Source organism: Wickerhamomyces ciferrii, contig 00070 (genome assembly GCF_000313485.1).
Source record: "Wickerhamomyces ciferrii WGS project CAIF00000000 data, strain NRRL Y-1031 F-60-10, contig 00070, whole genome shotgun sequence".
Lineage (NCBI taxonomy): Eukaryota > Fungi > Ascomycota > Saccharomycetes > Phaffomycetales > Wickerhamomycetaceae > Hansenula > Hansenula ciferrii.
This window is the reverse complement of record NW_011887670.1, coordinates 82,128-105,216: the sequence shown is the minus strand read 5'-3', so window position 1 is coordinate 105,216 and position 23,089 is coordinate 82,128. Positions and strand designations below refer to the sequence as shown.

At 31.2% G+C, this 23,089-nt stretch overlaps 13 protein-coding genes across 13 annotated transcripts; 6 read left to right on the top strand and 7 right to left on the bottom strand.

Moving 5' to 3' along the window:
* Positions 1 to 177: 177 nt before the first annotated feature.
* SPC42 (Spc42p) lies at positions 178 to 1,581 on the top strand (the record flags this gene model as incomplete). The annotated part of the gene is made up of 1 exon (XM_011276658.1): positions 178 to 1,581. The coding sequence occupies one exon, from the start codon at positions 178 to 180 to the stop codon at positions 1,579 to 1,581; it is 1,404 nt and encodes a 467-aa protein (XP_011274960.1).
* A 423-nt stretch (positions 1,582 to 2,004) lies between these two features.
* Positions 2,005 to 3,627, top strand: ERG5 (C-22 sterol desaturase; the record flags this gene model as incomplete). Its single annotated transcript, XM_011276657.1, has 1 exon — positions 2,005 to 3,627. One exon carries the CDS (start codon positions 2,005 to 2,007, stop codon positions 3,625 to 3,627), a length of 1,623 nt encoding a protein of 540 aa, XP_011274959.1.
* Positions 3,628 to 4,252: 625 nt separating this feature from the next.
* BN7_2742 (uncharacterized protein) lies at positions 4,253 to 5,812 on the bottom strand (the record flags this gene model as incomplete). The annotated part of the gene is made up of 1 exon (XM_011276656.1): positions 4,253 to 5,812. The coding sequence occupies one exon, from the start codon at positions 5,810 to 5,812 to the stop codon at positions 4,253 to 4,255; it is 1,560 nt and encodes a 519-aa protein (XP_011274958.1).
* Positions 5,813 to 7,378: 1,566 nt separating this feature from the next.
* PEX2 (ubiquitin-protein ligase peroxin 2) lies at positions 7,379 to 8,599 on the bottom strand (the record flags this gene model as incomplete). Its single annotated transcript, XM_011276655.1, has 1 exon — positions 7,379 to 8,599. The coding sequence occupies one exon, from the start codon at positions 8,597 to 8,599 to the stop codon at positions 7,379 to 7,381; it is 1,221 nt and encodes a 406-aa protein (XP_011274957.1).
* A 451-nt stretch (positions 8,600 to 9,050) lies between these two features.
* On the bottom strand, positions 9,051 to 10,226 carry BN7_2740 (uncharacterized protein; the record flags this gene model as incomplete). The annotated part of the gene is made up of 1 exon (XM_011276654.1): positions 9,051 to 10,226. The coding sequence occupies one exon, from the start codon at positions 10,224 to 10,226 to the stop codon at positions 9,051 to 9,053; it is 1,176 nt and encodes a 391-aa protein (XP_011274956.1).
* A 390-nt stretch (positions 10,227 to 10,616) lies between these two features.
* BN7_2739 (COP9 signalosome complex subunit 6) lies at positions 10,617 to 11,934 on the top strand (the record flags this gene model as incomplete). The annotated part of the gene is made up of 2 exons (XM_011276653.1): positions 10,617 to 10,633; positions 11,199 to 11,934. The coding sequence occupies 2 exons, from the start codon at positions 10,617 to 10,619 to the stop codon at positions 11,932 to 11,934; spliced, it is 753 nt and encodes a 250-aa protein (XP_011274955.1).
* A 130-nt stretch (positions 11,935 to 12,064) lies between these two features.
* BN7_2738 (uncharacterized protein) lies at positions 12,065 to 12,748 on the bottom strand (the record flags this gene model as incomplete). Its single annotated transcript, XM_011276652.1, has 1 exon — positions 12,065 to 12,748. The coding sequence occupies one exon, from the start codon at positions 12,746 to 12,748 to the stop codon at positions 12,065 to 12,067; it is 684 nt and encodes a 227-aa protein (XP_011274954.1).
* Positions 12,749 to 13,970: 1,222 nt separating this feature from the next.
* Positions 13,971 to 14,813, top strand: CFD1 (iron-sulfur cluster assembly protein CFD1; the record flags this gene model as incomplete). The annotated part of the gene is made up of 1 exon (XM_011276651.1): positions 13,971 to 14,813. One exon carries the CDS (start codon positions 13,971 to 13,973, stop codon positions 14,811 to 14,813), a length of 843 nt encoding a protein of 280 aa, XP_011274953.1.
* A 12-nt stretch (positions 14,814 to 14,825) lies between these two features.
* Positions 14,826 to 16,097, bottom strand: MDN8 (Midasin; the record flags this gene model as incomplete). Its single annotated transcript, XM_011276650.1, has 1 exon — positions 14,826 to 16,097. One exon carries the CDS (start codon positions 16,095 to 16,097, stop codon positions 14,826 to 14,828), a length of 1,272 nt encoding a protein of 423 aa, XP_011274952.1.
* A 644-nt stretch (positions 16,098 to 16,741) lies between these two features.
* Positions 16,742 to 17,431, top strand: BN7_2735 (Vitamin H transporter; the record flags this gene model as incomplete). Its single annotated transcript, XM_011276649.1, has 1 exon — positions 16,742 to 17,431. The coding sequence occupies one exon, from the start codon at positions 16,742 to 16,744 to the stop codon at positions 17,429 to 17,431; it is 690 nt and encodes a 229-aa protein (XP_011274951.1).
* Positions 17,432 to 17,494: 63 nt separating this feature from the next.
* BN7_2734 (uncharacterized protein) lies at positions 17,495 to 18,505 on the top strand (the record flags this gene model as incomplete). The annotated part of the gene is made up of 1 exon (XM_011276648.1): positions 17,495 to 18,505. The coding sequence occupies one exon, from the start codon at positions 17,495 to 17,497 to the stop codon at positions 18,503 to 18,505; it is 1,011 nt and encodes a 336-aa protein (XP_011274950.1).
* Positions 18,506 to 18,683: 178 nt separating this feature from the next.
* BN7_2733 (putative transporter SEO1) lies at positions 18,684 to 20,555 on the bottom strand (the record flags this gene model as incomplete). Its single annotated transcript, XM_011276647.1, has 1 exon — positions 18,684 to 20,555. The coding sequence occupies one exon, from the start codon at positions 20,553 to 20,555 to the stop codon at positions 18,684 to 18,686; it is 1,872 nt and encodes a 623-aa protein (XP_011274949.1).
* A 635-nt stretch (positions 20,556 to 21,190) lies between these two features.
* Positions 21,191 to 22,997, bottom strand: BN7_2732 (putative transporter SEO1; the record flags this gene model as incomplete). The annotated part of the gene is made up of 2 exons (XM_011276646.1): positions 21,191 to 22,233; positions 22,319 to 22,997. The coding sequence occupies 2 exons, from the start codon at positions 22,995 to 22,997 to the stop codon at positions 21,191 to 21,193; spliced, it is 1,722 nt and encodes a 573-aa protein (XP_011274948.1).
* Between the last annotated feature and the right edge of the window lie 92 nt (positions 22,998 to 23,089).

Below are 23,089 nucleotides of genomic sequence, written 5' to 3'. Positions count from 1 at the left end.
AAAGTGCACATTCGTTACTGCTTTATTTGTCAACTCATCATATACATTTTTTTGGTTTCATATTTCATATCAACATTTTTGCTACAGATTTAAAGCCAATTTTATTCATATTCATTGGAATTCAAACACTATTTAAGCTACTTACCATATATCAAACATATACAACAATCAATCAAGATGGATTATTCACCAACACCTGGTAAAGTCAAACCTCAGTATGCATTTTTAGATGATTCTATAGAGATTGGAAGAAGTGAAGTTTCTAAACCATTCAAAAGTTCACCATTGAAAAACCAATATCAATTTCAAAATCAAAATGAAAAAGATTCTGAAACATTCCATCATAAACAAAAACAATTCTTTAATAAATATAGAGATTTAACATCTGCTGGTGATTCTCCAGATCTGTCAAAACAAAAACAAAAAGCACGTTCAAATTATCAACAAACAACAAGTGATACAACTTCAAGATTATTCAAAAACATTGGAAATAAGGTACCCGTGGATGATGTTGTGAAAATCAATTCAAATATGATTGAAAAAATCATAAGAGAGAATGAAAGCTTGAAAACTAATTTGAAAGAAGAACGTAAAGAAAATCAAATATTGAATGGTTTTGCTAATGGATTGAAAGAAAAACTTGTTAAATATAAAAGGTTGAATGATGATTTAAAATTTAAAAATGAAGAGTTAATATCTGAAAAGAAAGATCTTGAACAAAAGGTAGTTCAACTTGAAACAAAACAAAAAGAAACTGAAGTTGAATTAACTGAAGCTAAGAAATCCCTTAACTTTACAAAAGCTCAAGTACAATCAGTTCCTGAAAGTCCAAAATACAATTTTGATCCTGAAAATGTACAAGATATATTCAATGGTGTTAATGATGATGAAGATGTGAACAATGCTCAAAATAATATTAAAGAATCTCCAAAAGTTCAATTTGCAACAACAAAAATTGAAGAAAGAATTCAAAATCTTGAAAATGAAGTTTCTAAAATCAATACAAATCAAGATTCAAAATTTGATTATATTAAAAATGAAATTGAATTTTTAAAAAATTTATCATTACAAGTTCAAACAAAACAAGTTGATGAACCAGTAACTAATGATTCTAAAGATTTAGATGAAACTTCACCAAAAGAAGATGAATTAATTGTTAAAGAAAGTCTTGAATTGAAAGAGTTACAACAACAAGTGGATATTGTTACTAAGAAACTTCAATTAAGAGAACAAAATAAGATTAAAAAATATGAATTAAATAAAGAATTGGAGAAATTGGCATTACAATTAAAACATGATGATATACCACAATTTACAAATCAACAACCACTACAACAGATACATACAGCAGAAAAACAAAAATCATCACCACCAAGCTCTACAAAGATACATACCCCATCACAACAACAACAGCAACAACCAAGATCAAACCCAAAATTAGATAGTATTCGAGAAAGATTACAAACAAAAGATTGTTTTACATGTAATGAGACTCTAGGCAAAGATGCAACTCCTGAAAGGGGGGCTAATGAACCAAGACATATCCCATCTTTTAAAATAGGAGACACCGTATGGCATTAATGGAAGTGAAATATAATTTTACTATAATAGATTATAATTTATACGTGATTTAAAATGGTTAAACGACAGAATTCATCAACTGATTTGTTTTGTAGAATATGTATGAGCTTATCTTTTTGGCGCGAAAAGACAATGCAAATTTTCGTTCCGTCTTCCGCAAAATTTCGTTAAGTTTAACGCGACATTCCCTAATATGGATACTTTCCTAATTCGGATGTTTTTCAAGCTTTTCCTCGTTTAACTTTTTTTATTTTCCTTAATTTTTTTGTTTTCAAATCGTTTGATTACAATTTGAATTCTTCCTATAAGTTGAACCATTTTCATTTGTGTTTTATACCTTCTTTTCAAAGCGCTTCTGCTGCTGTTGCTGCTACACATTCACTTCCAAAAGGGGCTCCCAGTCACTGTCGCTGCTCTGCAATCATGGCCACAATCATCAACACTTTGAGTCAGAACATTTCTGAAAGTTTCCAAAGTCCCGTATTACACTCATTTCAAGAATCTTTAACTGTGGAATCAGTTATTGAATTCTTCAAGACTTTATCATGGTGGAAAGTTTTCTTTACAGCACTTGCCGTTGGGCTTGTTTATGATCAAGTGATGTATCAAATTAGAAAAGGTAACATCGCTGGTCCTCGTTTTAAAATTTGGCCAGTTATTGGTCCATTCTTGGAAAGTTTAGATCCAAAATTTGAAGAATACAAAGCTAAATGGGATTCAGGTCCATTAAGTTGTGTTTCTATTTTCCATAAATTCGTTGTCATTGCAAGTGATAGAGATCTTGCAAGAAAAATTTTCCAATCTCCTTCATATGTTAAACCTTGTGTTGTTGATGTTGCAATTAAAATCTTGAGACCTGAAAATTGGGTCTTTTTAGATGGTAAAGCTCATGTTGATTATAGAAAAGGTTTGAATGGTCTTTTCACTAAACAAGCTTTAGCTGCTTATTTACCATCTCAAGAAGAAAAAATGGATCATTATTTAAATCATTTTAGAGAAATTTCAAAAGATGGTACTGCTGTGTTTTTCCATGAATTAAGAGAAATGATGTGTGGTCTTTCATTAAAAGCCTTCTGTGGTGATTATATTACTGAAGATCAAATTAAAAAAGTTGCAGATGATTATTATTTAGTTACTGCTGCTTTAGAATTAGTTAATTTCCCAATTATTATCCCATTTACTAAAACTTGGTATGGTAAAAGAACTGCTGATATGACTATGAAGATTTTCGCTGAATGTGCAGGTGAAGCTAAAAAATATATCCGTGCTGGTGGTAAACCAACATGTGTTTTAGATGCTTGGATCAACGTTATGGAAGAAGCTAAAAAGGGTAAATCTGATAATCCAGATGCTAAAGTTTTAGTTAGAGAATTCTCAAATAAAGAAATTTCTGAAGCTATTTTCACTTTCCTTTTCGCTTCTCAAGATGCTTCATCTTCATTGGCTTGTTGGTTATTCCAAATTGTTGCTGATAGACCAGATATTGCAGAAAAAATTAGACAAGAACAATTAGCTGTTCGTGATAATGATCCATCAAAACCATTATCTTTAGAATTAATTGATAAAATGACTTATACTAATATGGTTGTTAGAGAATCTTTACGTTATAGACCACCAGTTATTATGGTTCCATATGTTGTTAAAAAGAGTTTCCAAGTTAATGAAGGTTATTCAGCTCCAAAAGGTTCAATGGTTATCCCAACTTTATATCCTGCTTTACATGATCCAGAAGTTTATGAAAATCCAGATGAATTCATTCCAGAACGTTGGACTGAAGGTTCAAAAGCTTGTGAAGCTAAAAAGAATTGGTTAGTTTTTGGTACTGGTCCTCATGTTTGTCTTGGTCAAACTTATGTTTTCATGACATTTACTGCTTTATTAGGTAAAGCTATCTTGAATAATGATTTAATCCATAAAGTTACTGAATTATCTGAAGAAATTCGTGTTTTCGCCACAATTTTCCCAAAAGATGATTTATTATTACAATTTAAACCAAGAGATCCATTCACTCCAGTTCAAACAAAAATTAACCAAGAAGTTCAATAAATTCATTAAAATGATTTAAAGTTTAAATGCATTATTTTTGGTTTTTTTTGTCCACTTTTTTGTTTTTACTTCTCCCTTCCATGATTATGATTTTTTCTTTATTTTTTTTACTCATTTTTAATACTTTTACGCTTTTTATATATATTATTACAATACTGTCATTATTATTATAGGCGTTCACTTTTGGTATTTTGCAAAAGACTGAACTCAAAAACATTTCCCCCATCATTAAGGATATAAAGATACATCTTTGAAAGTTTCTAGATGAACTTTCACCTAACTTATTTAATATTTTTATACAATACAAATTAGTTTAATGAACACATACTTATTTTGAACAATCATATATTTTAGATATCAGTAGTGGATGATTAGTTGTAGGTGATGTTATACTTGATTAAATCACCAAGACTACAGGTTAGTTTGGACCCTAAGCATATATTAAAATTAACGAAACAAGAAAATAATTAAACAAATAAAACAAAACAAGAAAATAAAACAAATAAAAGAAAACAATACAAAACACATGGAAGACAAACCAATTGAATAGGATAATACAACTTAAAAAAAAATGCTTAGGGATTTCTTTAATATGGTTCAATTGGTATAAAAAATTATTGGATATCTAAAAATGATAATCACCATCATCATTAGCATCAGATTCACCTGAATAATAATCATTAGCATCTTCATACTCTGATTCGTAATCATTAGCATCTTCATATTCAGATTCATAATCATTTGATTCAGGATATTCTTCATCATCAATACCTGCATAATCTTTGATACTTTCTTTAACTGAATTCTTGGCTCTACCTAATTTTCCTTTGATACGAGATGCTGCTTCTTTTGGCTTATGAGCAAGGTTCTTGATATGTTGTCTAACAGAAACACAATCAACGTTGACTTCACCAATTTTATTGAAAGTGATGGTACCTCTTGCAAATGAACTCAAATATCCAAAGAATGAATGATCACCAGTTGATTCAGCAAGTTCATCTTTATCAACACCACAATATCCATAAGATGCTTTTGATGGATTGAAAACACTCAAGGTCTTTCTAACAGATTCCTTGATTGGATGGAAATCCATATTTTTCATCTTTTGTAAATTTTGATCAACATCTGCACCATAATTAAATGCAATAAAGGCATCTCTTTTGAAACTTTTCAATTTACCTTTAATACCTGAAGGAAGACCAACATCCCTTGAAACATCTTCACCTAAACTTGATTTAATTAATTTTTGAGCTAAATGTTGATAATCTTGACCTGGAATTAAATCAAGTGTAGTAGCATAACCACGATTTTGATCTAATTTAACTCTACCAAAATTCATATTAATTCTTGAGTTACCACATTTAGAGCTAACAATACATTTGACATCAGCATTATAGAACGTAACGTCTTCGATACCTTGAAGACTTTCTGAAACTCTTGTACCTTCAACCCCACGGGACTTTAATCTATGCTCTCTCGTTAACTCAGCTTCATCAATCACATGAATGTCTTTTAATTCATCAAGTCTTGAAATAAGATCTTTCATATGATCAATATCATAATCATCAGGATCATCAGAATTCACAGCGTCTTGAAGTTCTTCTTGAAGTTTTTGCTTTTCGGCAACTTCAATAATTTGTTCTCTTGTTAATGTTAAAACACCTTGATTCTTAGTAAATGGATGATTTTGAATATATTCAGTATCAGAGTAGACATTAGCAGCGTATGAGACACCAGTGACAGTGACAACCATAGTAGCAGCCCAATTGAAACATGCACTTCCAAAACTAAAACCACCAGCAGATCCACAGATAACACTCGAGACTGGAGTATTCACCAACCCAACAACACTGACAGCCAAACCAGAAACTGCAAATAATCCTTGATGTTCACTAACCCAAGAATTAACATCTCTTTTGTTAAATTTACCAATAGTTTCGTTAAACCTATCATTGATTGAAATTTCATAATGAGTTGGATTATTGACAAAATCTAAACTAATTTCAATTTTAGAAAGAGTTTCAGGATCAGTGATCTCAGCACCAGTTTCATCAACAGTTGAATGGGTAATAGATTTTGTATTATTAACATTTTCACCATGAGTTGGAATAACAAATCCAAAAACTTTGACATTGCTCAAGATTAATGAACCCAAGATGAGTAATTGTAGAAGATTCAAAAGCATTATAAATTATAAATTGTATTTATCTCAATATGCTTCAAGTTTGCTTTGGTAATTGAAGAGTGTACAAAATAAAAATCATTGTTAAGCTTAAGAGGAATTGGGTGTCTTTTATACACATCTCTAGAGCTCGAGCTAAGCTTTGAGTTCTTCAGTATCATTTCCCAATTTGAATTATTATATAGTCATTACTTCTCAATTTCTTCTGATGAGCTACAACAAGCTGCTCCGTTCGAGTGAAAACCCTTGAAAACCTACTAATCTAGATAATATTATAACTAATCCGTTCGAGTGAAAACCCTTGAAAGCCTACTAATCTAGATAAGATTATAACTAAAATACACATTAGTTTTGGATCTTATTTTCTCGTTGATGTACGGAACAATGATCTTCGAAATCAGATTATATTCACGGCTACTTTTGGTTCAAATCTAGATATCAGATATGACTAAAAGGGAAATAGACTAGCTCAAAACAATACATAACTTGGTCTCATTGACTTTTTCTGGCCTACTAAATCAACTCAATTGTACAACTTTGACCATCAATTGAGTTAATTAAGCACAACGTCAATTTAAAGCGAAAATGATATCGACGTTCGTATATTTCATCAACCGCGGACCGGGATATAGCTCCGGTACAGTACTACTAAGCCCATAATAAGTGTATAAAATAGCATCTTTTCCAAGATTTGCAAACACTGAGGCATTCCTAAAGGTCCATTAATTCTAATGGGAGCTATAAACTCACAAAATATACAATTTTTCAAACTCGAGATTTTAAGATATCACAAATTAGGTATCTTAACTCCACAATATTTAACTCAAAATTGAAATGAAGAAAAATTCTCAAAATTTCAAATTACGAAATTCAAAGATTTTAATAGACAACGTAATACTCAGATAATGAGTAATAATACTACTAGTAACAGCCTTTTTAAAAACACAACATTAAAAGATTTAATTCAAATTTAATACATTTTAAATGTGATTACGTAAGCAATCAATAAGCTGAACTCATATATATCGGTGTTTCTGGCGCCAAAAAGGGCAAAAACAGCTGGTTTTGTGGTTTAGTTGGTCATAACGTTCGCCTAACAAATTTACCGGTACGCGAAAGGTCCCCAGTTCGATCCTGGGCAAAATCATCACTTTTTTTGCTTGTTATACATTATTTTTTTGATATTTAATTGATTGTTCATGGTTTTAAGTGTGTTTTATTGTTGCAAAAAAGATTTCAAAGATTTGTAGCGGTTAAATTTTGAAATTACGCAGATCTCTAAACTTTAATTTTTTGTTTTTCACATCCAGCGAAAATTTACGCCCATTCGAATCCCTTGGTTTGCTAATCTAATAAATAGGACGTATATTATTGCAAAAGAATTGATATTACTATGAAGCGGATACATGCCAGTCATATCTTACATCTTACTAGAGGTGTAAATATAAATAAGTATTCATTTAGTTTATACAAAAGTGATTAAAAATTGATTGATGAAACTGTAACGGTTCATAAACATTATTCCTTGGACCTGCAAGTATCTATTCAAATGAAAGTTCAAGACTTCATTCAAAGTTCTTCTCCTAATTCATCAGCTTCTTCAAAATAATCATCATCGTCTTCATATCCTTCATCTAATCCTGTACCATTAGGATCAATATCATCATAATCGTTTTCTTCCTCTTCTTCATCTTCCTCCTCATCATTATTCTCCATTTCATCATCATTCACTAATCTTGATTTTTCATTGTTTATAATTTCATCATCTGATTCTATTTCTGATTCACTATCAACTTTTTCATCATCTTCATCATCATCATCACTTCCAAGCTCAAACTTGATAGCTTTTGTATCTATATCTTCATATGCTTTGCAATATTCAACTTTAGAATTACATCTTAAACATTCCCAATTTTCTCCCATGTTTTTGGATGTTTCTAATTTGGTAAGAATACAGATATAACAATAAATATGTCCACAATTTGTTTTATAAGGATTTGTAATCAAGAAATCATGAATTCTATTAGAACCATTTTCATAACAAATTGCACATTGTTTTTCAGTTAAATGATCAAATTTTAAACTCTTAGAGTTGATTGTATTGGATGATTTGTTAAAATTTAATAATTTCTTAAATTGATTTTGAAATTTACTATTTTGGAAAATTGGTAATATGAATAAAATAAATTCTAAAAATGTATTCCAAATTAATTGACGATTTTGAAATTCAAATGAAATGTTACCTTTATTCAATTTAGCCAATTCCACTGAGAATATATTGATTTTGATGTTCAATAGTCTTAAATTCAATGATTGATACTTCCCTGTTATCAAGAAATCAATAAAGTTCAAAAATGATAGAATTTTATAAAGTTTTGATAAGTTGATATATGATTTCTTAAAAATCTTGATGAAGAAATTTTTCAATCTTGAGTTTGCACCACCATACCCAGGATCAAGATCTTCATCATTATAGATAAAAGATTGTAATTTTTGTGATAAGTAATAACCTAATATGAATACCAAATAGTAACTAATTTTTTTAATCAAATTCAAATTCTTATATTTCAAATTTTGTAGAAAGAGTCCATATGATTGATCCTTATCCCATACTGTAAATTTGAATAATAATGATCGAAGAATAAAATCAATCTCATTTGAATATTTAGTTTTATAAATTGGTGCAATTTTATTAAATATTGAAAGTGTTTGTTTTGATAAGTTATTGAATAATTCTTGGTCTAATAATGTAGCATCTAATTGACTAACTCTTGTATTTGGATTTATCATTTTAAGTCAACACTTGAAAGCCCACCTATTCACTTGAATACAATACCAACTTTGACAGATTCTAGTAATGTTTTGACAAAGACAATCAAATGTCATTCATCACCTTTTCTCCAGTTTTTACTTCTCGGACCGTTTATTACAAAAAACAAGTTCGCAAAGAAATGAAGATTATGTAACTGATGAATAATCGAAATACACTTTTGTGTCCCAGTCATCAGATAATGAGAACTTTACCATCATCATCATCATCATCAGGATCACGATCAGATATAAGGGTAAAGGATTGAAAGCTACAATGATATTTAAAAGATCATATTATTGATGGGTTCCTAAATAAGATAAAAAGATATGGTAAAAAAATAAGATAAAAAAATTGATCAATAACAATAAGATAAAAAAATGGATCAAATAACAATAAACAATGAGGAACCTTAATAACCAACTCAATCAATCAAATGAGTGATTTTTTAATGGCATTAGTATCATAACAGCCAGAGTCATCAGCTGGACCATAAGAGTTGTAGTAAATTTGACCAACAACACCATAAGGAACTGGATGATCAGCATTACCTGCATCACCAGCACCAGCGAAACATGAAGTAAATGGTCTTGTTTCTGATTCACTACTACCAAAGATAGCCTTGACACGGTTTGCAGTACGTTCTCTTAAACCTTTTTTATCTTTTGAACGTTCTTGCTTGAGAGAATCAAATGGACTAACACCAGATGGAATTGAATCAACAACTTTTGAAAGTCTTGATGCAACACTGTTCTCAATGTTATAACTGATGAATTTAATATCATGAGTTGCACCATCATTAGGATCAGAAACAGAACCATCTTCATTGACGTAATCAACTGGGACACCTGGAACTGTTTTCAAAACAATTTGCTCAAATTCTTCAGCAGTAACTGATGGATCAGTATTAATGTTAATATGAACACCAGTTTCATCTCTAATAGCGACAATATCAGCATCTGTAGAATCATCAGTACAAGAGGCAGCACCTAAAGCACAAAGTGCATTTAATCTAAAAGAAACAGCTTCAACCTCTTTGTGATCTGAACCATCAGCAGTTTTGGTCCAAGCTCTAAATTTACGGTATTTTTTGACACCTCTATTCAAGTTATGTTTCAAAACTTCTCGTCCAGTAGCATCATCATTTGGTATATCCAAAATCCAAACACCAACCAAAGTAACAAAAACAAGAGATTCTTGAGTAAAAAATGTATACAAACAAAGTGCACTATATTGACCTCGATTCTCATCAAGGAGACTAGGAAGACATGTATAAATACCACTAACACCAAAGAAAGTTCTAATTTCAGCTGAAATGGATTGATACAATGCAATTTTACCAGAATTGTTGTTGTACCAATTTTCAATCCATCCATTAGCAGAAATATCACCATTGTAAATAAATTCTTGAAGAAATCTTTCATTTGCAGCAGCATCAGCATTAGCAGCTAAAGAAGTTAAAGCATTGATAGAAGTAGTAGCATTGGTAGAAGTAGTTGAATCATTTGATAACGAATTAAGTGCAATATCCTTTGGAATAACAAGAGCTTCAACTGAATTAGTAAACCAAATAGACACGAATAACCAAGCAGAATATTTGAAGTTCATATTTGTAGTTCTAATAATAATATCTCTATAATATAATTTATCTGTAAAGAATATTAAAAGTAAATAAAAAGTTCAACAGAAAACGACAACTTGACCTTCTTTTATAATATTTTGGGGAGGGATATCTCATACAAATTCAAAGACTAATTCCCAAATCTCTCCCCCATTGTTTCTGCCGTTTGATTGCCGTGTGATATCCATATAGTACTAAATGAGAACAATGCTATTCTCATATAAATTTTCCCTATACCAAAATAAGAAGTCTTTGAGAAACATGTGAATCCTTTGTTTGTTGGAAATCAGCGTAGCAAGTCTATCTTGATCAACTAAATAATAAGATATAGCTAAAGATTAAGATATATCGTTGATATCTGCTAATATAATCTACTAATGGAATCTAAGATCTTGTAACAACTTGTTCTTCTTGCACAAAGTAATATGACACCTAAAACAATACCAGCGGATAAAATCTTCTCATCAATTTCAGCCAGAATGTACTCATTCTCATTTGTTCTTAGGGACAAATAACAACCATTTGTGCCATACAGTACATGATCCCTGGCTTCTCATACCTTCTTTGCCATTCTCTGACTTGAATTGTTCTGAGAAGTTAAATCAAACAAATCAAAATCAAAACAATATTTAGTGACACGTGTAAAATTTGACAGAAAATTGGATTTTCGCGAATTTTATCAACATTAAGCAAATTGGTTTTGTTAGTTGAAAGACTACGCTATGTTGTACTTAGACGAAGTTGATTGGAAGTGATCAATTGGTGATTGAGAAGGTCAATTTGATTTTGAATAGAAAAGACTTGTGCAATATGAGTCAAGTAGGGAAAATTGGATTACACCCGCTCGTGACATTGAACTTATCAGATCATTATGCTAGACAGAGGCAACAAAATACACCAAGTTCACATTGTAAGTAAACATATATACCCCAAATAGAAGCAAATGAAACTGACTGAAGTGATATAGTGATTGGTGTGCTACTTGGAAATGAAGATAACGGTAAATTACAAGTTTTCAATTCATTTGAATTTGTCATTATTGATAATTCACCAGATTTAACATCTTTACAAACAAGACTTGAACAACAATCTGTTATTTTACCAAATGAATACATAATTGGAGTTTATCAAATTACACAAAATAAGGATTTGAAACCAGATGATAATATAATACTTTTACATTCATTACTTGAAGGTTATAATAATAATTTAATTACATTAATTTTCAATCCTAATTTTGCAGCTAAAAAGCATACAAATGAAAAATTCATCAAAATTTTCGATAATAAACAAAATGAATTAAAATTTGATGTTGATAACAAGGAAGCTGAAAAAATTGCAGTTGATACAGTATTAGAAATTAAGGAAAATGATTCAAATGATGAATCACAAAAAGCAAATGATCAATTGATTTCACAATCTTTCTTATTAAAGACAATCAAGAATAAAATTAGATTAATTATTGCCTTTTTACAACAAGCTGATCCGGAGAAAACACCAAATTATTATGACATCTTGAGAAATGTCAATTCATTCATTTCTAAAATTCAGTATAAACAAGATGAAGATATTAAAACAAAACTTGTTGATTTGGAAACTGAATATAATACTCTGATATCAATAGGTACAATAACTGAAAACATCAAGAATTTGGAATCTATTAGTCTAGATTTGAAAAAATATGATTCTGCCTAACTCATGATACAATATATTTCAAATGCTAGATGTATATTGAGATAAATATGAGTTGATTGAATATATAAATATATATAAATAATGCTATTGTGTGTTTCTTATTAATGACATGAATGAATGAATTTGAGCTTTAAAATACAACATCACTTCGTAAAACCCATTTAACCCCATCTTTAACCAATTGTGCTTCATGTAAAAGACAATCATCCCCATGTTTATGTAAAAGAGCGGTACCTTTTCCCGGATGAACACTTATAGGTTCATTATCTTTACTTAATGGATCATAAAATATAGTATCACCATCAATAAATTCATCATCACCGGTTAAATAGATTAATAAAGTCCATTTAGTTTCACCTTTCAATTGAGGATGTTTCACATTAACACTTTCATCATAATGTTTCCCAAAATGATGACCTTTATGATATCTATATATTCTTAATTGTGGATTTAAACCTTTAGCATTTTGAAATTCATCAATTATAGTTTCATCATTATATTCATATAATAAAATCTTGTATAAGTAAGACCATAGGTTTTGAGCAGATTGATAATCCTCTACTAATGCACGATCATTAACTCTGACTGCATAATCTTTACTTTTGATTAAAGGTGTAGTTTCTAAATTCAATTCATTTGTAAATGATTTGATCAAGGCATTACAATATCCACTCGTGAAAAATTTCCCAATTGTGATGATTTGATCTTCTGAAACGACTTCTGGACTTGGTAAAAATCCTCTATTGGGTATTATCAAATCATGTGGGAAACTAAACTTGGTCTCTTGTACTTTAACAACCTTCTTTTTACCCATTTTGACTAAAATTCAAATCTTTTTTCAACTATGGTACTTTTATAGAGATGAGCTTATATAAATTTCGTTTTTTTTTGCGATTTTAAGCGTGTCAATTCCAGATTTTGGCGAAAATGTCAAAATTCAAAATAACAACAAACAAAAGTGATCAGGAACGAAAAACTGATCAAAAGATTGCACAAAGACATTGTGAATCATAAAGAAAAGGGTATTTTGTCAATAAAAGAAGTTGAAATGGCATCAAGGTGAGTATCCCATTGTGATTTGCGGATCAAGTTTACCTAACTTACTAACATTTAAGTAGGTACGGAAGTCAACTACATCAACGTGAAAGAACTTCATTGTTTGATCAGCCCAAAAGAGTAGCATCTCCATATGATAAAGTTCAAAATGATTATGATGCTTCTACAATGTCAAATCTAGAGTCACAAAATGATGAAGAAATGAGTACTATGAGTGCAAAGATTCAAGCATTGAAAGGTGTAAGTTAATAACTATTATGCTCATTGTTTTATGATCTTTTGTACTAATGGAATCTAATTATAGCTGACTGTTAAGATGGGTGATGAAATTAGAGGTTCAAATAAGACTCTTGATGAATTAGTAAGTATTATTAGGATATGTTTTATTGAATGATTTGTTAACAAGATGATAGGGAAATACATTTGATCAATTAGGTACAAAATTAAAGAATACATTTAATAGAATGTTGGTGATGGCTAAAAGATCAGGTATAAGCATTAAAACATGGCTCGGATTATTTGCCCTTGTGTTTCTGTTCTTCTTCTGGGTCTGGATACGCTAGAACATGCTTTACACAACTTATTTAATCACATTATTATTCATTCCATTGGTTCCATTATCTTCTCAATAACTTGTCCTTTTCCTAACATTATATGGTGTTATCCTCATTAATTTTTCAACCAACAAAAACCACACAAAAGGACAAGTTCGGGCAGCTATTTATGTACAGCACATATTAACACCACAACAACACCATAATCGCATTTGTATACTAATTTAATTGTTCTTCTTTTCGTTTATAACTGGTTTTGTTTTTGTAGCAAATATTTTATCAGCCAAATCTGTGCTTATGTACTCGCGAATCCGTTCTATGATTTTCGCCTCTTTATAGAAAAAAAGGTTGAATAATCATTTCTAATCAATATTGATACCATCTACAAGTTATCCATAGCTCATATTGCTCAATCAGACTACCAAAATGGATATAGAGGAAGCTCCAGAATCACTTAAACACATCAAACATATCGTACTGATCTTATCAGGGAAAGGTGGTGTTGGTAAAAGCTCTGTTACCACCCAAACTGCATTAACATTAGTAAATAAAGGTTTTAAAGTTGGTGTATTAGATATAGATTTAACAGGTCCTTCATTACCACGTATGTTTGGTTTAGAGAATAAACAAGTTTTCCAAGGTACAAATGGTTGGATCCCTGTTTATATTGATAGTTCTAAAAAATTAAGTATTATGTCTCTTGGGTTTTTATTAAATGATCGTGGTAATAGTGTTGTTTGGAGAGGTCCAAAGAAAACTGCAATGATTAAACAATTTATTAAAGATGTTGCTTGGGATAAAGATTTGGATTATTTACTGATTGATACACCACCAGGTACAAGTGATGAACATATTAGTATTGCAGAAGAATTAAAATTTGCTAATCCAGATGGTGCAATCATTGTAACAACTCCACAAAATGTTGCAACTTCAGATGTTAAAAAGGAATTAAATTTTTGTAAAAAAGTTAATTTTAAACCTTTGGGAATAGTGGAGAATATGTCGGGTTTTATTTGTCCTCATTGTGAAGAATGTACAAATATTTTCAGTTCTGGTGGTGGGAAATTACTTAGTGAACAATTTAATATTCCTTATTTAGGTAATGTTCCAATAGATCCTACATTTGTTGAATTGATTGAAGTTCAAAGAACTTCAGAAGAAACTTTATTAGGTCTTTATGATAAAGCCAATTTAAAACCTTTATTTGATGAAATTATTCAAAAAGTTTTAGATCAAAATATCCCATCAAGAACTGAATTATTAAATTGATTAGACACACTTTTAAGATTTCATATATTTTTTCAAATTATCAGCCAAAACACTGGAAGTTCCATTTGAAGATGATGAACCAACTATTGTACCCTGTACTTGATCAGATCCTGAACTTGTTGATGTACTTGCTGTGATATTAGTTATACCCGCACTTGAAGGTGAAGGAATTGAAATTGCAGCTGAAATTGGACGGAATGAAGATCTTATACTTTGTGATCTTGAGTTTTTCAAGGATCTTGTTGTTTTATAATTATCAATTACTGATTCTAATTCTTCTCGTTTGGCATCATCGTCATCGGATTCTGGTTTGGATCCATTCTTGTGTATAGATTTATTAGCATTTGCATCTTGGTTTAACTCATTTGTAGTCTCTGGTTGGTCTTGTTTTGGTGTGTTGATGTCTGATGTGTCTTCTGATCCTTTTATATTGGTATTTGAAGTATCTGAATCGTCCTCGTTTTTGAACTCTGTTTCATGGATCGAACGACTAGTACCCTCAACCGGAATCTCCATTTCTTCTTCAACAGATTCGGCAGATTTTATACTCTTTAGTTCATCACCTTCATCAGTATCATCACCCTCATCATTATGTTTCCCACTCCTTATAGAAGCAAGCTCCTGAGTATTTTCTTCTTCATTTAAATTTCGAGTCACATCATTCTCTATATGATCATCTTCATTCTGTTCTTCATCAGCAATAATATCACTAGTAACTTCTTCTAAGTCTTCCTCACTCTCTTCACCATCACCATCAAAATCTTGTAACTCTTCTATATCCAATTGTTCAAATCCTTCAATTTCATCTTCTCTTATAGTAGATTCATCTTCCTCGGGGTTCAGTAACTTGTATAAATTTGGATAATGTGCTCTATGAGGCGAATCTTGTACTCCTAGTCTTTCATTATACGGTAAAATCATCTCTATTTGATTCAATGAATCCAATATACCAAATACAGAATCCGTTATACCTTTTGTTAATGGTTCCAAATCATCACAAGGTTTAAATTGATCCAATTTTTTATTTAGTGAAGTGTTCAAATTTTCAGAATTTTGATATAATCTTTTAGTTTTCCTACTTAATCTAACGAAATTCTTGGATAAATGTTGTTGAAATTTTAATGATTGATCTAACTGAGATGTTAAATCACTTCTATATCTATTTGAAATATGTAATATTGAATCATGAACATCTTGAACTTCTGGACTCAATTCTTTTAAAATATTTCCAAGTTTTGTTTCTTCTGTTGATGGGAGCTTCGGTAGTTCTTCCTTATAGCTCATTTTGTGTATGAAACCCACTCTTCTTTCCTTGACTTCTATGGCTCAAAAGCTTTTCCTGACATATTTTTGTATATTGTTTTGGTTTTGACGTCTTTAATTTAGAGTGCTTATATAATCACCATAATAACAAAATCCCGCGAATTCAATCTCAATTTTAAACCAAAACATCAAACATTGTGGCTGATCAAATGATTATTTCTGATTGTGTTGATGGAGATACCGATAAACTATCATACTGATAAAGCTGATAATGAGACTGGATCAGTTCATGAGATAATTTTGAGTAATGATGCTGCCATTTTGCCCAGTTAATTATCTTCCATTGTGGTGGATTTTCAGCGTTAAATTGAACAAGTTTGGAAAGTGTGGATAAAGATTGATTGACTTTTATTATACTGTTGTATTTCTGGCCAAGGTTTCAAGACAATATTTTTCTTGTAGGTGGAGCTTTATGGGTAACATATGTTGTGGGATGTGCTCTATTAGTGTCTCAAAATCTGGGCTTCATCTGTTGTTATTGAATAGCAAAGTCTTGTCGTTGAAAGGTATAAAATGGATCTCAAGTGCTGTTTTGAGCCGCTAAAATTTCAATATAGGCTACTTTTAATTATTCTGCTTGATACTGGCTGAACATTTGACCCAAGATGAGTGAAGTTCAAGATTTTTCTCAATGGTATTGGAAATTTATCCCGCATCCCAGAGATGTTGAAGATTGGCCTGAAGATGACAAAAGTATCCATTCCGAAAGCTCAGATTCTTCACAAGAACCAGAATTCGAGTATAGAGATGAAGCAGATAGACCATGGTGGAAATTTTTTGATGAATATGAATACAGATTCAATAAACAAACAAGAGCTCAAAAATCATGGTGGAGATTTTTCGATAAGAATGCATCACCAGCTGAAAAAAAATTGATTCTGAAGTTAGATTTATTGATTGTTACTTTTGCTATTATGTCATACTGGTCCAAAAACTTGGATCAAACCAATATTAGTAATGCTTATGTTTCTGGTATGAAAGAAGATATCGATATGAAAGGAAATGATTATTCTAATGCGGTTGCAATTTTCAATGCAGGGGCTGTTATCTTTCAAATAATTTTTATGTGGGCTTTTCCTAGACTTGATATGCACTTGATGTTTTTCATTTGTGATTTAGGATGGTCCCTGGTCACTTTATTCACTGGATTGGTTCAAACACCTGCTCAATTGAAAGCATGTCGTTTCTTAGTTGGTTCTTTTGAAAGTGGATATTTTATTATGATTCATTACTTATTAGGATCATGGTATAAACCTGATGAATTAGGAAGACGTGGTGGTCTTTACTACTGGTAAGTTCTAGATTAAATTTTTGAGTTTAAAAGCATATTTTACTAACTATACAACTCAAGTGGACAAATGCTTGGTAGTTTAACCGCTGGGCTAATGCAAGCTTCTATTCATCAATCTTTGGATGGTAAAGGTGGCAGGGCAGGTTGGAGATGGATGTTCATCATTGATGGATGTGCCACTGCTTCAATTGCATTTTTTGCTCTTTATATGGTTCCAGGTACACCTTATAAATGTTGCTCTTTATTTTTAACTGATGATGAAATCAGATTAGCTCGTCTTAGATTGAAAAAGGCAAATATTAAACCACCAACAAAGGAACCACCACCATTTTTTGAAAAGAAAATTTGGCTTAATGTTTTGAAAAGTTGGAGAATTTATGTTTTAGGGATCTTAGATTATCTTTTTTGGAATACAAATAATCATGGATTTTCAAATTTTGCTTTGTGGTTAAAATCATTAAATAGATTTGATACACCTAAGTTAAACAGATTAACTTCAATCCCACCAGCATTGGGTATCATTTGGATCTTATCAGTATGTGGCTCTGCAGATATCTTGAAATCAAGATCATTTGCTATATTCTGGGCTGAGATATTTGTCTTTCTTGGGTGTATCATCTTGGTTGTTTGGGATGTACCAGAAACTGCATTGTGGTATGCATTTTACACAAATTTCTTTGGTATTTCAATCTCCTCTGTGGTTTATGGTTGGTTGAATGATATCATGAGGTATGATCCTCAAGAACGTTCAATTGTTCTTTGTGCAGTCAATATCTTTGCAAACCAATCAACTACCTGGGCTCCACCTTTAGTTTATCAAACAGTCGATGCACCAAAATATCATAAAGGTTATATTTATTCTAGTGTTCATAGTGCTTCTCTTTTAGTTTGGACTTGGGTTACATTGTTCTTCTATAAAAGACAAGAAAAGAAAGACGCAAAGACAAATGGTATTATCTTATACAACTCAAAGACTGGTGAAATTTCAATTGAGGCAAGAGAGTACCTCAATAAGAAAGCTGAAAATGAAGTTGAAACAGTTAAAGATGGTACAAAAATTGAAATTGAGAGTTTATAGTAGAGAAATTATATAGATGATCAATAGTTATAAATGACATACTGTGCTATGACGAGTAAAAAATATATGTACCAGTAGGTTACAATAGGTTTGGGAATGTTCAAGCTACATGACTCAAAAATTGTAGATTTCAAATTACTTCTATAAAATTAAACCAAAATATACTAGTTAATGGGACCTAATGTGATCTATTTGTGAAACTTTTAACTTCAACATTTTCCTTTTTCTTACCCAAAGATGTCTCTTCAATTTCATCTTCAATTTCATCTTCACCTTCAACCTCGCCATTTAAATGCTGTCTAACCTCTAAAGGTATATCCCCAGTCTTACTATTATATAAAATGATACCATTTGTTTTAGCATCTCTCTTTTCTTGTCTTTTATAAAACCATAATGTAACCCATGACCATATCATCAAAGCAGCTGAATTTGATGCAGAATAGATATAACCTTTATGATACCTTGGTGCATCAACAGTTTTGTAAACAAGTGGTCCAGTCCATGCAGTTGATTGATTAGCAAATATATTCACAAAACACAACACAATTGATCTCTCTTGGGGATCATATCTCATGATGTCATTTATCCAACCATAAACAACAGAGGAAACTGATATACTGAAGAAATTTGTATAAAATGCATACCAAAGTGCAGGTTCTGGAACATCCCAAATAGATAGTATAACTGAACCAATAAAAACAAATATTTCAGCCCAAAAGATTGCAAATGATCTTGATTTTAACATATCTGCAGACCCACAAACAGCCAAAATCCAAATAATACCCAAAGATGGTGGGATTGAAGTGAATCTATTGATACGAGGAATGGAATATCTCTTCAAAGATTTCAACCATAAGGCAAAATTAGAATAGCCGCTATTACCAGTATTCCAGAATAGATAATCCAATACTGCTAAGACGTAAATTCTCCAACTGGAAAGAATATTTATCCATAGTTTCTTATCAAAGAACTTTGGAGGTTCTTTAGATGGTGGTTTAATATTGGCTTTTTTCAATCTATAACGAGATAAACGAATTTCATCATCTGTTAAGAATAAAGAAGTACATTTGTTAGGGGTTCCAGGGACCATATAAAATGCAAAGAATCCAATAGTCATAGTAGCAGCACCATCAATGATAAACATCCATCTCCAACCGGCTCTACCTCCTGCACTATCCAAATTTTGATAAATTTGGGCTTGTAACAAACCAGATGTTAATTGACCCAACATTTGACCACAATAGAATACACCACCACGTCTACCTAATTCATCAGGTTTATACCAAGATCCCAATAAATAATGAATCATAATAAAATATCCACTTTCAAAAGCACCCACAAGGAAACGACATGCTTTCAATTCAGCTGGATTTCTAACAAACCCTGTACATAATGTTACCAAAGACCAACCAACATCAGAGAGGAAAAACATTAAATGCATATCAATTCTTGGGAATAACCAAGTGAATATTATTTGAAAAATAACAGTACCAGCATTGAATAATGCAACTGTATTTGAATAATCATTACCAACCATATTTAAATCTTCTCTCATCCCTGAGACAAATGCATTACTAACATTGGACTGATCTAAATTCTTAGACCAATAAGACATCACAGCAAAAGTAACAATCAATAAATCCAATTTAAACAATAGTTTCTTTTCAGTAACTGATGCGTTGCTATCAAAGAACTTGTACCATTTTTTTTGTTCTCTTGTTTGTTTATTATATCTATATTCATATTCATCAAAGAATTTCCACCAAGGTCTATTAGCTTCATCTCTATACTCGTATTCAACCACAGTTGACTCTGAGTGAATACTCAACTTGTCATCTTCATAATCATCAGCCCAATCTTCAACATGTCTTTCATGAGGAATCAATTTCCAATACCAAGCTGAATAGTCCTTGGCTGGTCTTGACTTGCCTACTATTTCTAAACTGTCACTATGGCTTTCAGAACCCATAACACTTTCGATTCTTCTATTGTGATCTTTTAAGAGCTGTTGACTATCAGAACCAAGATTGTCGTCTTGATAATTGGTCATGGATTAGTTTGAAAAGTCAAAGGCTGTAGCTTTTATACTCATCAATGTATTATCACTTTAAAACTTTTCAGGCGACATAATAAGCAACACTAGCTCTTTTTTTCAAAGGATCCACAACGATTATTCCTGAATCCTAACAGACTTTCATGCAGGGTACTATTTTTTTGCTGAGATAAACTACCAGATCATATCCACACTTTCCCACTTTGTCAAATTAAGCTTAAAAACTGACACCACTGTTTTAATGATTGAAAGCAGCACAGGAAACTCCGATCACAAACAATTCAGAACAATGATAGGTACCTTCAAAATCAGTTCACTGTAATCGAGAGATTACAATATTGAAAACTATTTAATAATATACATTCCTGTGTTGTAGAACACAAGATTCAAAGACGTATAATTCTAATTTCTCTATGTGATTACATAATAGTGGCTGATATGTGGCTCTTTCCATACTGTTATACTATTATACTATTGTTGATGGAATAAAACTGGTATAACAAAGTGTAAAGATAATTACGGGTCGGTAACTACATTCCATATGCTTCCATATATTCTGGATCAAAGACGTACTTCTTAGATAGAATACCAGGTCAAAGGTTATATATTAATCTAATCTATAATAAATATAATCACACATCATCAGAGAATTGAGAAGATCTTCTAATTTCAACAGTTGCAGTATTCTTTCCAATGGAACTCAACGATCCATCAGAGGCTCTTCTTTCATTCTCACCTTCGATATACTGTTGAGCTTCTAATGGAATATAACCAGTCTTGGAATTATACAAGACTATACCATTTGATCTTGAATCTCTTTTTTCTTGTCTCTTATAGAACCATAATGTAACATAACTCCAAATCATCAACAATGCACTATTTGTCTTTGAATATGTATACCCATTATGATATTCAGGTGCTTCTGAAGTTTTATACATCTTTGGAATTACAATTGCACTCGTAGTATTGGCAAACATATTAACAAGACATAAAACAATTGAACGTTCTTGTGGATCATATCTCATAATATCATTCAACCAACCGTAAACGACTGAGCTAACAGAAATACCAAAATAGCTAATCATAAAAGCAAACCATATAAGTCCTTCTGCAACATCCCATTTTGCTAAGATCGAAGTTCCTATAAACACAAATATCTCTGCCCAAAATATTGCAAAAGCTCTTGATCTAACCCAATCAGCTGATCCACAAACTAATAATATCCATATAAGACCTAATGCCGGTGGAATTGAAGTTATACGGTTTAATGATGGTGTATCAAATCTATTCAATGATTTTAACCATAATGCAAAATTTGAAAAACCTGTACTACTTGTATGCCAAAAAAAGAAATTCAAACAACTCAATATATAAACTCTCCAACTTGATAAAATATTTTTCCAAATTTGTTTATCGAAAAAAGGTGGAGGATCTTTTGAAGGTGGTTTAATATTTGCCTTTTTCAATCTTGTTCTTGCTAATCTAATTTCATCATCTGTTAAAAATAATGAACAACATTTGTATGGTGTACCTGGAACCATATATAATGCTAAGAATCCAATAGTCATTGTGGCAACACCATCAATTAAAAACATCCATCTCCAACCAGCTCTTCCATTAACACCATTCAAATGTTGGAAAATCCAAGCTTGAATAATACCACTACTAACAGTACCTAAAGTCATACCACTGAAAGAAAAGAGTTAGTATATAGTTAAATAGTTAATGTTACAAATCAACTCACCAATAAAATATCCCACCACGTCTTCCTAATTCATCAGGTTTAAACCAAGATCCTAAAAGATAATGAATTTGAATAAAATATCCACTTTCTCCTACACCAACTAAAAATCTACACCACATCAATTGTTTTGGTGTATCAACCCATGCAGTTAATATAGTTATCGCACTCCAAAAAACATCACCAATAAAGAATAATAAATGCATATCAACACGAGGAAATAACCACATATAAAAAGCTTGGAACAGGATAGAACCATAACTGAAAACTGCTGTTGCATTGGAATAATCATCTCCTTGCATGTTCAAATCTTCTTTCATACCTGATACATAAGCATTACTAATATTTGTTTGATCAAGCATCTTTGACCAATATGAGATGATGGCAAATAAAGTTATTGTAAGATCTAATTTCCTAACTAATCTTCTTTCTGCTTTTGATTTTTCTTGAGGTGATTCAACAGTGGAGTTTCTTGCAAACTTATTGTACCTGTATTCATATTCATCAAAGAATTTCCACCATGGTCTATTTGCTTCATCTCTATATTCAATAATAGGTTCAGATTTATCCCTAGTTTCATCAATTTCAAAATTTATTGAGTTGTAATCTGATCCTAGATCATCAACTTCTGGTAAGTCAACAACTTCTCTTTCATGTGGGATACACTTCCAGATGAAACTAGAGTACCCTTTGGACATAATAACTTGACTTAATTCCCCTAACCCAGCAGATGATTAAAATGGTAAAAACAAATGATCTTGGATTTATTTCATCATCTTTATATATACCA